General features: G+C 41.8%; 1 protein-coding gene across 1 annotated transcript in view; it reads right to left on the reverse strand.

Annotated features, from left to right (window-relative positions):
* TG (thyroglobulin) overlaps nucleotides 1-13318 on the reverse strand; it is a 243257-nt gene that overhangs the window by 173413 nt on the left and 56526 nt on the right. Inside the window, exons 23-26 of the mRNA XM_007940540.1 lie at nucleotides 11643-11759; nucleotides 9940-10055; nucleotides 9292-9400; nucleotides 8403-8594 (exon numbers count right to left, since the gene is read on the reverse strand). Coding sequence (XP_007938731.1) covers nucleotides 8403-8594; nucleotides 9292-9400; nucleotides 9940-10055; nucleotides 11643-11759 — 534 coding nt within the window. The remainder of the gene's footprint in view (nucleotides 1-8402; nucleotides 8595-9291; nucleotides 9401-9939; nucleotides 10056-11642; nucleotides 11760-13318) is intronic.

Consider the following 13318-nt stretch of genomic DNA (forward strand, 5'->3'; position numbering starts at 1 on the left):
TGGAACTCAGGAGCCTGGTTTCAATTGGGTTACCCTTAATTGGTTGACCTAGAGTTGTTTTACAGGCAAATTCCCCTCTATCTGCTATTAAAGCTTCTTCCTCATGGGGCCAGCAGCAATGGCAACTCCCCTATAATACCACTGGGGATGTTACCGCCAGAACCCTCTCTCCCCATTTTCTTGCCCAATCAACTAAGTGATCTTTCTGGAGAATGATTTTTCTGGTTGCTGACAAATAGTGGAATGGCCAGAAGGCAGTAAGTGCCTTGAAAATTTCCAGATGGAGCCACAGTGCATGAGAGTACCACAGGTTACAGTGAGAGAGAGCCCGGAGAGCTCAGAAGAGTCTGAGGGTTGTGGTCTGCCTCTCTCTCAAGCAAAAAAACAAAACAACCCAGAATAATGGAATTAAACAATAGGCAGGGTATACTTTTTCTTCTACACTCAGATCTTTGAAGAGAAACTAAAGCTAACGCCTGTGGGTGGTGCAAATGGTTAGTTAATGTGCTCAGCTATACCCAAAAGATTTGGAGGTCTAACTCCACCCAGGGATGCCTCAGAAGAAAGTCCTGGCAATCCATTTCTGAAATGTCACAGCCTTGAGAAGTCTATGGAGCACAGTTCTACTCTGACGTACATGGGGTTGCTGTGAATTAGCATGGACTTGATGCCAAATGGCTTTTTCAGTCTCAGTGGGTGTGCTGTGTCCTGGTGGAAGGGCTAATGCAATGGGAGAAGTCATTTTTCTGATCTTGACACTATTAGCTCTAACTACACTCCAGAGAACCTCAACCAAGCAAGTCCCTACAAAAATCATTTCTGAGTGACCTGAACTAAAATGTAGGTTTAGAAGCCTCATGAATTTTCATTTACATAACTATTAGTGGAAACTAAGCTATTTAGCAGTTGGGCATGGAGGAGGCTGAGTTTTATTTACAGCTGGAAAAAAATCACACACACACACACCCCAGAATGTTAAATGACTTTCCAGGCTGAGATAAAAAGACACAGCAGGCTCTGTTCCTGGTTGGTGGCAGCTCCAGCCAAACCTTTATAAGTTAACCCTCCAGATGTGCTCATAGGACAAGACCAGCAGAACATCCTCCTGACACTTTATGTGTATCTCAACGAGGGCCCAGCTCTCAGCATTCTAGGTGGTTGTTGCTCAACCTAAGTTCACACATCACAGGTTATACTTGGATGGGAAAGGAAGCAAGCTGCTAGCCAGAAATATCATGGAGAGGGGGATTTATGGGCTAACTTCTCCATGGAATAAACTAATTCTTCCATACATGATCCGAAGGAAATGAAATCAGCCTTTCCAACTTGAAAATCCATATGGTCTGGTGACTAATCAGATATCTGGGAAATCATGGTGTCCTCAGCAAAGAAAAGACATTTAGTTCAAAGAAGACATCCTGGGTTTGAATTACAGTGTTTCTAAATATAGATACACACACAGACATAGTAATACACATGCATGGGTGTGTACATGCACTTGCACGTGTACACACATATGCGGCTCTAAACATTAACGTGAATCTCCATCACAGCATCATAAAAAATTAAACCACAAGGAACTTTACAAATCAACTTGCTCCAGTCTGGGTTCCTGCTCCACCACATCAACAAATTATTTTCATTTTGGCCATCACTAACGCTGTGATCCAAACTCAGTCTTTTTCAGTATCACCTAGGTTGAACTCTCGGCAGCATTCACTCCTGACCACTTCCTTCATCGTTCAGCTCTCAGCTCCCTGGGCTCATGAAGCAGTGTTCTCCTGGGTCTCCTCCTCTCTCTCTGGCTACCGATTCCTTCTCTTCTTTGCAGAGTCTCTTCCTGTTATGGAGGTGTCTCTCAGGAATCAACCCCACCCACTTTCCTTTTCTCATTCTGTACTTTCTGCCCAGAAAATCCCATCCATTTCCCTTGATCTTCCTGTTGTTGATTTCCACTTTTATAATGTTGGGATCTGAGAAGTTGCTGTGTAGTATTTTGATGTTTTTAAGCTTCTGAGGCTTGCTCTGTGGCCTAACATATGGTCTATTCTAAACCATGTTCCATCCAAATTACCTTCTGATATTACTTCAATACTGATAATTTACACATTTACACCTCCCTCCAGGAAGTCCCTCTGGGCTTTGGATCTTTGTCTCCAAAGCTTAATCTTCATCTGTGGATGTCTAAAAGGCACTTCAGTCTTAGCATACCCAAAATCAACTCATGGACTTCCCATAGCTCCCTCTCCCATCTCAAATCTTATACCAGATATTTTCCATTATTCTCCAAACTAGTGAACTACTCAACAAAGTATACAAGCTAGATTCTTGGGAATTATTTTTGGAAACTCCCTCTTCCACAACCTCCATATCTAAAGTCCTATTGATTTTGCCTCTGAAAGATACTTTGAATCTGTTCCTTTTTTCTATTTCCATTACTATCACCCTAGCCCAAGCTACCACCTTCTCTTTCCTGGACTACATGGGAGTTCCTAACTGATCTGTCTACATATACACTAACCACCTATCCAATAGTTTCTCCACTCTCGAGCCACAGTACTTATTTCAAAAGTCAATTCAACAAGAGAGCATGATCATAATAAGTATCTACACACTTAATGAAAGAGCCCAAAAATACATAAAGCAAATATTAACAGAATTAAAAAGAGAAATAGAAAACTCTACGAGAATAGCAGGCGACTTTAATACACCACTTTCAATAAAGGACAGAATAACTAGAAAGAAACTCAACAAAGACACAGAAGAGCTAAACAACACAATCAACCAACTAGACCTCATAGATGTATACAGAACACTCCACCTAACTACAGTACAATATATATTATTTTCCGGTGCACATGAAACATTATCTAGAATAGACTATATGTTAGGCCACAAAGCAAGCCTGAATATGTTTAAAACATCAAAATACCACAATGCAACTTCTCAGATAACAACATTATAAAATTAGAAATCAACAACAGGAAGATCAAGGGCAAAAGAAAAAAAAAAATAGAAATTGAATAACAGCCTGCTTAAAAATTTCTGGGCAGTAGAAGAAATAAAGAATGAAGTATAAAAAATTCCTTGAATCAAATGAGAATGGAAATACAACATACCAAAATCTTTGGGACATAGCAAAAGCAGACCTCAGGAGACAACTTTCAGTAATAAATCCCACAAATCAAAAAAGAAGAAAGACCAAAATCAACACTTTAATCAACAATCCAACAGTTACAAAAAAAAAAAGGCCTACAGTCACAAATATATATATACATACACACACACACACATATATACATACATATATATATATATATATATATATAAAATAAAAAGATCAGAGTAGAAATAAATGAAACAGAAAAGAGAAACACAATAGAAAGAATCAACAAGACTAGAAGTTGGGTCATTGAAGGATTAATAAAAATGACACACCACTGGTAAATTTAACAAAGGAAAAGGAGAAGATGAAAATAAAGCACACAGAACTGAAATGAGCAATGTCACAACAGAACCATCTAAAATAAAAAGCATAATAACAAAACATTAAGAAGAACTGTTCTCCAATAAATTTGAAAACCCAGTAGAAATGGACAAATGTTTAGAAAGACACTACCTACCCAAACACAATCTGAGGTAGACAATTTGAACAGACACATCACAATACAAGAAATCAAACCGGTAATAAAAAAAATATTCCAACAAAAAAAAGTTCTGACCCAGACAACTTCACTGACAAATTCTACCAAACACATAGAGAAAAGCTGACACTAATTCTACTCCAACTATTCCAGAACATAGAAAAGGATGGAATACTACCAAATTCACTCTATGAAGCAAGCATAACCTTGATACTAAAAGCAGGCAAAGATAGCACTAAAAAATAAAACTATAGCCTAATATCCCTCATGAACATAGAGGCAAAAATTCTCGACAAGATTCTAGTCAACACTATGGGAAAGAAGTGGGAGAAGAGTTGTTGCATTGTGGGAGACTGGAGTCAATGTCATGAGACAAAGTGTATGTGAACCGCTGTATGGAAGATGATTTTCTCTGTAAATTTTCACCCAATTCACAATAAAATTTAAAAAATAAAAAGATTCTAGCCATTAGAATTCAACAACATATCAAAAAAACACATCATGATCAAGTGGGATTCACACCAGATATACAAGGATGGTTCAACATTAGAAAATTAATCAATGTAATCTACCACATAAATAAAACAAAGGAAAAGAACCACATGATCATATCAACCAATGCAGAAGAGGCATTTGACAAAATCAAACACCCATATAAAAAAAATTTATAAATAAAAATTAAAAAAAAAAAACACTCAGCAAAATAGGAATAGAAGGAAAATTCCTCAACATAATTAAGGGCATATACATAAAACCAATGGCCAACGTTATTCTCAACAGAGAAAGACCGAAAAGATTTCCCTTATAAATGGGAACCAGACAAGGATGCCCTTTATCACCACTCCTATTCAATATTGTATTGGAAGTTCTACCAAGAACAATAAGGCAAGAATGGGAAATAAAAAATATCCAAATTGGCAAAGAAGAAGTAAAAATATCTCTATTTGCAGATGATATGATCCTATACATAGAAAATCCCAGAGACTCAACAAGAAAGCTACTGGAACTAATGGAAAAATTCAGCAAAATGGCAGAGTATAAGGTTAACATACAAAAATCAGCCTCAATCCTCTACACTAACAAAGACAACTCTGAAAGGAAAATCTAGAAAATAATACAATTGCTAATAGGTACCCAAAAGATGAAGCACTTAAGAATAAATCTAACCAGTGATACAAATGACCTATACAAAGAAAATTACAAAACACTACCACAAGAAACCAAAAGAGATCTGCATAAATGGAAGAATATACCATGCTCATTGATAGGGAGACTCAGCATCATGAAAACATCAGTCCTGCCCAAAGCAACCTACAGATATAATGCAATCATAATCCAGATCCAATCGTCATTCTTTAAAGACATGGAAAAACTAATTACCAAGATAATATGGTAAGGAAAGATAACTCAGATAAGCAAAAGCACTACTAAAGAAGAAGAAAAAAGTAGGAGGCTTCACACTTCCTGATCTCAAAACCTACTACACAGCCACGGTAGTTAAAACAGCCTAGTAATGGTACAACAACAGGTACATAGACCAATGGAACACAATAGCGAAACCAGAAGCAAATTCATCTATCTATGGACAGCTGATCTTTGACAAAGGATAGAAACTCATTAACTGGGGAAGAGATGGTATCTTTAACAAATGGTATTGTCAAAACTGGATATCTATTTGCAGAAAAATGACAGAGCACCTATATTTCACATCAAATATAGAAACAAACTCAAGATCAATCAAATACCTAAATGTAAAACCTGAAACTATATAGACCATCAGAGAAAAAATAGGACAAACTCAGGGACCATAATACATGGCATAAATACATTATTAAACATAACTGAAAATGCACAAATAGCAGAAGATAAACTAGATGACTGGGACCTTCTAAAAATTAGACACTAATGTATATCAAAAGATTTTACCAAAAGAGTGAACAGAGAACCCAGACTGGGAAAAAAATTTCACCAACATATCAGATAAAGGACTAATCTCTAAAATTTATAAGAAACATCAACACCTCAATATAAAAGGACAAATGATCCAATTTAAAAAATGGGCAGGGGATATGAACAGACACTTCACCAAAGAAGACATTCAGGCAGCCAACAAACACATGAAGAAATGCTCACAATCATTAGCCATTAGAGAGATGCCAATCAAAACAACAATGAGATGTCATCTGAACCCAACAGTCACATCAAAGTTAAAAAAAAAAAAAAAGAGAGAAAACAACAAATATTGGTGACGGTGTGGAGAGACAGCACCATACCTCATACACTGCTGGTGCTGGTGGGACTGAAAAAATGGTACAACCACTGCGGAAAACGGTATGACACTTCCTTAAAAAGTTGGAAATAGAAATACCACACGATCCAGCAATCTGATTCGTACATATATATCCTACAGAAATAAGAGCTGTTACACAAATAGATATATGCACACCCATGTTCATCACAGTACTACTTACAACAGCAAAAAGGTGGAAACAACCTAAGTGCCCATCAATGCATTAATGGATAAACAAACCATGGCATATACACACAATGGAATACCAAGCAATATTAAAGAATAACAAGGAATCAGAGAAACACCTCATAACATGGATGAACCTGGAGGATATTATGCTGAGTGAAATTAATTAGTCCATCACAAAAGGACAGATGTTGTTTGAGATCACTACTATAAAAAGTCAAGAAAAGGTTTACACACAAAAAGAAACATTCTTTGAAGATTGCCAGGCATGGGAGGGGAAGGGAAGGTCAATCACCAACTGGAGTGGATGCGTGTTAACTTGGGTGAAGGGAAAGGAAATATACAATAAGGGGGAGGTCAGCACAAATGATCCAGGCAGAGGAAGACACTGGGAGGAGCTCAAGAGTCAAAGGCAGCGAAGGTAAATACTGAGACACACACAATCCTGCAGAAACAGTAATGATAATCACTGGGAGGAGCCCAAGAGTCACAGGCAATGAGGTCAATACTATTACACACGCAATCCTGCAGTAACAGTAACAACAATAATCTATGAGTGGATACCCAGATAGACACGTAAGCTGAACAGGTGTTGGAAAGTGAATGGAACTACACTTATGAATGCATACACGTTCGACAGAGGATAGTTCTACAAACGTATTTAGATATGCTGCAAATATATCCATGAATATAGTAGAGCATACAGGGGCAAAGTTATGAAAACTTCTTAGTCATAACCATAACCAAACACCTTGTGAGAATGAGTCATTGGGCCTGGGGGCTTAGAACCACAGTCCAGGGGATAAGAAGATCAACTGGCATAACACAGTCCACAAAAACAGTGTTCTACATTCTACTGTGGTGAATAGTGACTGGGAGCTTAGAAGCTTATGAGTGGCCATTTAAGGTGCAACAGTTGTCCTCATCCAGAGCAAAGAAGAGTGAAAAAAAAATCAAAGATATATGGAAACAATTAGTCCGAAGGACTAACGGACCACGCACACCCCAGCCTCCACAGCCCTGAGACCAGAAGAACTAGATGGTGCCCGGCTACCACTAGTGACTGCTCTGAGAAAGATCACAATAGAAGGTCCTGGGTAGAGTGGGAGGAAAAATGTGGAACAAAACTCAAAATCATAGAAAAGGCCAGGCTTACTGGTAGAACTCCTGAGCCTACAGCCTTTAGTCTCCTTTAAAGCCTGGAACTGAACTCACCCCTGAGGCTCAACTTTCTGTCAAACAATAGAGAGGTCTATAAGGTGAACAATAGCATCCAGGATGCATGCGCTCATTAAAACAATCAACTCATAAGATCCAAAGGGCAGGATTTACCTAGGGATAAAGCTTAGAAGGGAAAAGGGACAGGGAAGGAGGAATGGAAACAGGAAACAGAAGTGGGAAGAGAGCTGTTGCATTGTGGGGATTGCAGTCAACACCCAAAACAAAATATGTATGAATTGGTCAATGGAAAACCAATTTGCTCTGCCAAGTTTCACCTAAATCACAATAACAAGTTTTTTTAAAAAATTGAAATTGAATAATAATAATAATAAAAGAAGATTTCAATACAAGGAGAAAATTCAAATCTGATCATGGCATCCCTTTGCTTAAAACTTTCAATGTCTTTCAGTTGCTCTTAGAATAAATTCAAAACTGTTCAGTGCAACCCACCAGGTCCTGCCTGGTTGCATCCCTGCCTCCTCTCCAGCCCCTTCTCAACCCAAGGCCCCATGTGCTCGCCCTCCTCCACTGACACTAGTTTCTCCCCACTCACCTTCTTTATCCTGCACCTTCTTGCCACAGCACCTTTGTATATGCTGTGTTCTCTTTCTAGAGCTGTCTTCCCTTCTCTCCTCATCTACTTACGACCTGCATACAACAGGCAGCATGCAGGAAGGAGAGGGCTTTGTCCCTGACTTTGTATATGGGTCAGGAGCTCTGGTGGGGCAATGGTTAAGGCATTTGGCTGCTAACCAAAAGGTCGGCAGTTCAACTCCACCAGCTGCTCCACAGGGGAAAAGATTAGGCAATCTGCTTCTGTAAGGGCTGATAACCTTGGAAACCCTATGGGCCAGTTCAGCTCTATTCTGTCCTACAGGGTCACGATGCATCAGAATCAACTTGACAGCAGTGGGTTTGGGTTTTGTGTATGGGAATATCACCTTCTTTGGGTAATAGTCCTCAGGCCTGTGATTTCCCAAGGCAGTGTCCATGTTACATACGTAGCTCCTGCATCCCTCAATGTTCCCTGTTCCCCGTCAGACCCTCACTGCCAGCATTACCTCCTGGGACCTGTGTGAGGATGAAGCCATCGCAGCATGGGTCCCGGTCACATGTAAGAAGACAGAAGAGCCGTGCATCAGTCACGTTGGCTCCTGAAGCTGAGAACACGAAGGGGCTGTACATTCCGGAGAGCGTGTTTTGGAAATTAGTTTGTTCAAAGCTTTTCTGACTTGTGGTGGTGATTTTCTGTCCTGGAAATAAAGCAGAAGCATTTTCAAAAGATTTCAAAACAGTGCAGAATTGAACAGCTTACAAGCTCACAGGACAATGGGCCTCCTTCTGTGTGAGGAGCAGCATGTGGTCCCAGATGAGATATGGTCCGAGCCATGGAACTGCGGTTCTGCACTGGCGTGAATGGGGAGAAGCCACCCAAGGCCCCGCCCAGACCCCAGCAGGCCTGAACAGACACCCATCCCATCTTTGAGGGGCTAAAGGCATATGTGGAGAATTTGTGTTGTTATAGTTTTTATTGTTATCAGCAAATGCTTATTAAGCTCCTATTTATTGAATGTGACTATATACGTGGAAGTTATATATACGTGGAAGCGGTGGTGGGTCAGTGGTAGAATTCTCACCTCCCATACAGGAGACCTGGGTTCAATACCCAGCAAACGCATCTCACGCCTAGCTACCACCAGTCTGTCGGTGGAGGCCTGCGTATTGCTGTGATACTGACCAGGTTTCAGGAGGCCTTCCAGACTGAGACTGGCGAGGAAGAAAGCCCTGGAGATCTACCATTGAAAATTAGCCAGTGGATGCAAGGGAAGCTGGGGCTCAGGACAAGGAAAGGGGTGTGGGGCAACCTGGCTCCCTAAATGCCCCCTGTTGGAACCACCCTAAGACACAGGCCGCATTAAACGACTGAGCCATCCAGCTACACCCACCTACCCTGTTTCAAATACACAGCCAGAGAGCCGCGGTCCTGGCGCCTCACTTTCACCTGGCACCTAAGACTCCTGAAGCTGGTGGCCACCACATTCCCCAGCGTGTTTTCTTCCTGGAGATGCAAAGAGGTAAAATTAGAGTCCTGTGAAGTTTAACAATTCACTGAAACAAACACGTATCAGACTCCAACCTGTGTTCCATGCTCTGGGCTAGGCACTGGGCTACAAAGACAGATAAGGGAGGACCTCTGCCCATTAGTTTCTCCCAGTCAACTGGAGCAGACAAACGTGTAAGAAGTAAATTACAGCCTAGAGCGTTATCTGCAAGATGCATGTAATTACCAAGGGAAATATTAATTCTATTGAAAAAGGGGAGTGGCAACAGCTATAGATAGTGAACCTGGATGAGGTTCTGACATACGACTAAGAGTTTACCAGGTGGAAACAAGAGAAGGGGGGTTTTAGGCAGAGGAAACAGCAGACACACAGATATGGAATTCCATGCTGTTTTGAAGAAATGAGAGCTAACATGGCATCATCTATCTATTGGCAATCATTTCTCCACGTGATCTGCTTGGGGTTGAACTAATCGGAGCATGTCTGACAAAGAATGAGCAAAGAGAGAGAGCTCCACGTGGCTGCCACGGCTGACCTGATCAGAAGTTGTACAGACGATGCTGTCATCTGTCCCAACATAGAATTCACATGAGACTTCTGGTCCCCCTGTTGACACTGTGAGGAAGCTGCAGGCCTCATCCTCCACACAGTCTGCAAGGACCAAGGAGACCGTCACCCACCTGCCTCTCTCAGTTGATGCCGAGGCCAGTGCAGCCACGTAGCCACTGCTCCCCTCCCCCCCGACTCCTAACACCCCCACACTCACACAGGAGATACTGACTGAATGTGTCCCAGGCACCCCAGGCTGCGTTAGCACTTTATGTGTTTTTAATGTGTTGAAGTCTCACGTTACAGATAAGGAAACCAAACACAGAGGATACCAGTTACTCACCCCAAGTCAACAAGCTAGGGAGTGGCAGAGCTAGGACTTTAATCCAGTCATATTTCAGAACCTACACAGTTGCAAAGTCCTATCTTCCTAAATTAAACCTTCTGTACATTTTAATTGCTTCTATTCTATGGGGAGTCCAAATGTCCATTAAGATGACAACTTTGTTCAAGGCTATGTTCCACCCGTCAGGGAACTGATGGCTGCTTTACTGGGAACTCTAACGACATTAAAAGGTAATTGCCAACTATGTATAAGTGTCTCTCATGATGACAGTAGAATGCCAGCTCAGTGGGGGCTGGGAACGATGCTGTCCCTTTGTTAACACTGTATGGCAAGCATGAAGGATACTGTCCAACACATAACCAAAAAAACCAAACCCAGTGCCATCAAGTCAACTCTGATTCATAGTGACCCCCATTGGGTCCAACACATAGAAGTGTCTACAAACATGAGATACATAAACGAATGGATAGTCAAGATTATGAAAAAGGACAACGTTTAACTGTGTTATATTCATGAATAAAGATAACAGATAACTAATGATTTAGCAAGAATATGAGGTTCTTATGGAAAACCTAAGCTCATTAAGAAAAAAATAAGTTACACTTGTATTTTTATAATTACAAGGTATCTTCACTTATACTATTCATATTTATTCTTCCACTAACCCTGAGAGGCACATTTAGAGATGACGACACAAAGACAGACATCCAAAACCGATGCAAACTCAAAGTGTTACTTAATAAGTAAACAACTTGTGATGACACGGAGGCATGATGCACTGGTTAGGGTTGGGGACTCAGGTATCCTTTAGCTTGGCTCTGAATTGAAGTTCTGCCACTTGCTTGATCTGTGTCATTGGGCAAGCCACTTAAATATTCTCATCTGTCACTTGGGATAACAGTGACGACCTGCTTGAAGGATTATGAGATAATCCTCAGACCTGTTCCATAAATGATAGTTGTTACCATCCCCCGTCTGGCCTCAGTGCTGAAATGTCTCTCACCCTAGACAATTAGCTCGACTAGGAGCCAGACTTGCTTCGTTTCTGCTTGCTAACGTGCAGCATAGTTCCTGGGGTGCAGTGTTGGTTGTGTGCCATGGAGTCAGTTCTGACTCATTGCAACGCTGTAGTAGATGCACTGAAAACTGAAATGAATTCTAGATTGAAGATACCTTGTGAAAATCAACTGATGCACAAAGTGGTTTGATAAGGTATGTTTTACATTATAGTTACAATGGTTTTGTTTGGTTTGTCTTGCCAAGATCAGCAAAGCGTATTTCTACACCCTCTCCCTGCACCTCATCCCCACTACCCCACCCCCTGAGAAAGAGCTTCTCCTTACCTGCCAAGCACTGCATCAGTGGGAGCTCTGAACCAGGGACTTTGGACCTGACTGTGACAGGAACGTCGGCACTGAAGATCACCTTAGATTCTGGAACCCTCTCAAATTCTCGCATCACTGAAAAGAAAGCAGATCTATGACAACATCTCACTCTGAAGAGGGGAAGGTATCTGCAGAGAAGCCAAAAGAGAGTTAGGTCCAGAAGTCACTCTTCAATGAAAGGCCACTTCACCCTCACTGGGATGGCCATTACATACATAGGAGAAGCCAGAAAATAACAAGTGTGGGTGAGGATGTAGAGAAATTCGAACATTTGTACATTGCAGGTGGGACTGATAAATGGTTTATCTGATGTGGAAAACAGTTTGGTAGCTCTTTAAAAAGTTAAACCTAGAATTTCCATATGACCCAGCAATTCCACTTGTAGGTATAGCCCCCAAAGAACTGAAAGCAGCAACTCGTACAGACATGTGTACAGTCCTAGCCCTCAAACCAAACTCACTGCCACCAACGTGGTTCCAACTCCTAGCAGCCCCCATTGGGTTTCCAAGGTTGTATGTAAATCTTTACAGAAGCAGATTGCCTCATCTTTCTTCTGTACAGTGGCTGTTGGGTTCAAACCATCGACCTTTTAGTTAGCAGCCAAATGCCCTACCCTCTACCACCAAAGCTCTTTGTCATAACCCTAAACATGGTCTTGTGGAGTCAGACCTAGAGATGAGTAACGGTGTTACTTTATCCAGAGAGCAGTGCAGAGCCATGGAAGCATGTTAAGGGACACTGCAGAGACACAACTGCCTTCCAGCATCACTGCAGGGGCAGCAGGGTGAAAAACTGATTGGAGGGGGCAGGGTGGAACAGGAAGCTGAGTTAGGAGGCTGTGGCAGCAAGGTGGGGACCACAGAGGCCTGGGCAGGACAGTGGCGAGGCTGGACAAGGGGGTGGATCTCTCTCCAGGTAGATGCGTGCTTGGGGAGTTACATAACTGACCTCTAAGTGCTTTGCTTTTTCTCTGTAGGACAACAGCCTCCAAAATAAGACTCTGCAATTCCATTCCTAATGAGAAAATCCCTCCCAAAGGCAAGTTGAGAGAATTCTGAATAGAAAGAGCACGTTGACTTCCTGTGAGGACCCGTGTTCTTAACACGAAATTGCCCTGCATAGCCAGGACGCTTTGCCTAAGGAGCCGCAGGAGAGACGCTGAGGATCAACGGGAAGGGGATTCATCAGTCGGCACCTTGGGGGAGCATCATCAAAGTTGCCAGAGCGCAGCTGTTTGCATAAAAACTGCTGATAAAGCTGCCTGTCTGCTCCAGATGCGCCCGCGCCGAAGCAGCCACGCAGTGCTTTAGAAGCTTCTATGACAGGCCCCATGGCTGAGCCACTGACAAGCACTGAGCCAGCAGTCCCAGGACAGCCAATATCAGCGGCGCCGCAGGCAAACCACTTCCCCTCAGTGGATCCCTCCTTCATCTGGGAGCCAGGAGCTGCCGATTAATCTTTTAAAGCGCCTTCTGGTTCTAAGTCCTCTGATTGTTATTTCTGCCCAAGGGAAGACATATTGGAAATGATATTAAGACTTTCATCGGATTTGCAACTTATCTGTGGGGACATAAAAAAATCCTTGAAATTTGTTCACAGTTTGCTAGAGATGGGAAATGACTGTTCTGAACAAT

This window comes from Orycteropus afer, unplaced genomic scaffold (assembly GCF_000298275.1).
Source record: "Orycteropus afer afer isolate SDZICR_OR568_19922 unplaced genomic scaffold, OryAfe1.0 scaffold00069, whole genome shotgun sequence".
NCBI classification, from domain to species: Eukaryota; Metazoa; Chordata; class Mammalia; order Tubulidentata; family Orycteropodidae; genus Orycteropus; species Orycteropus afer.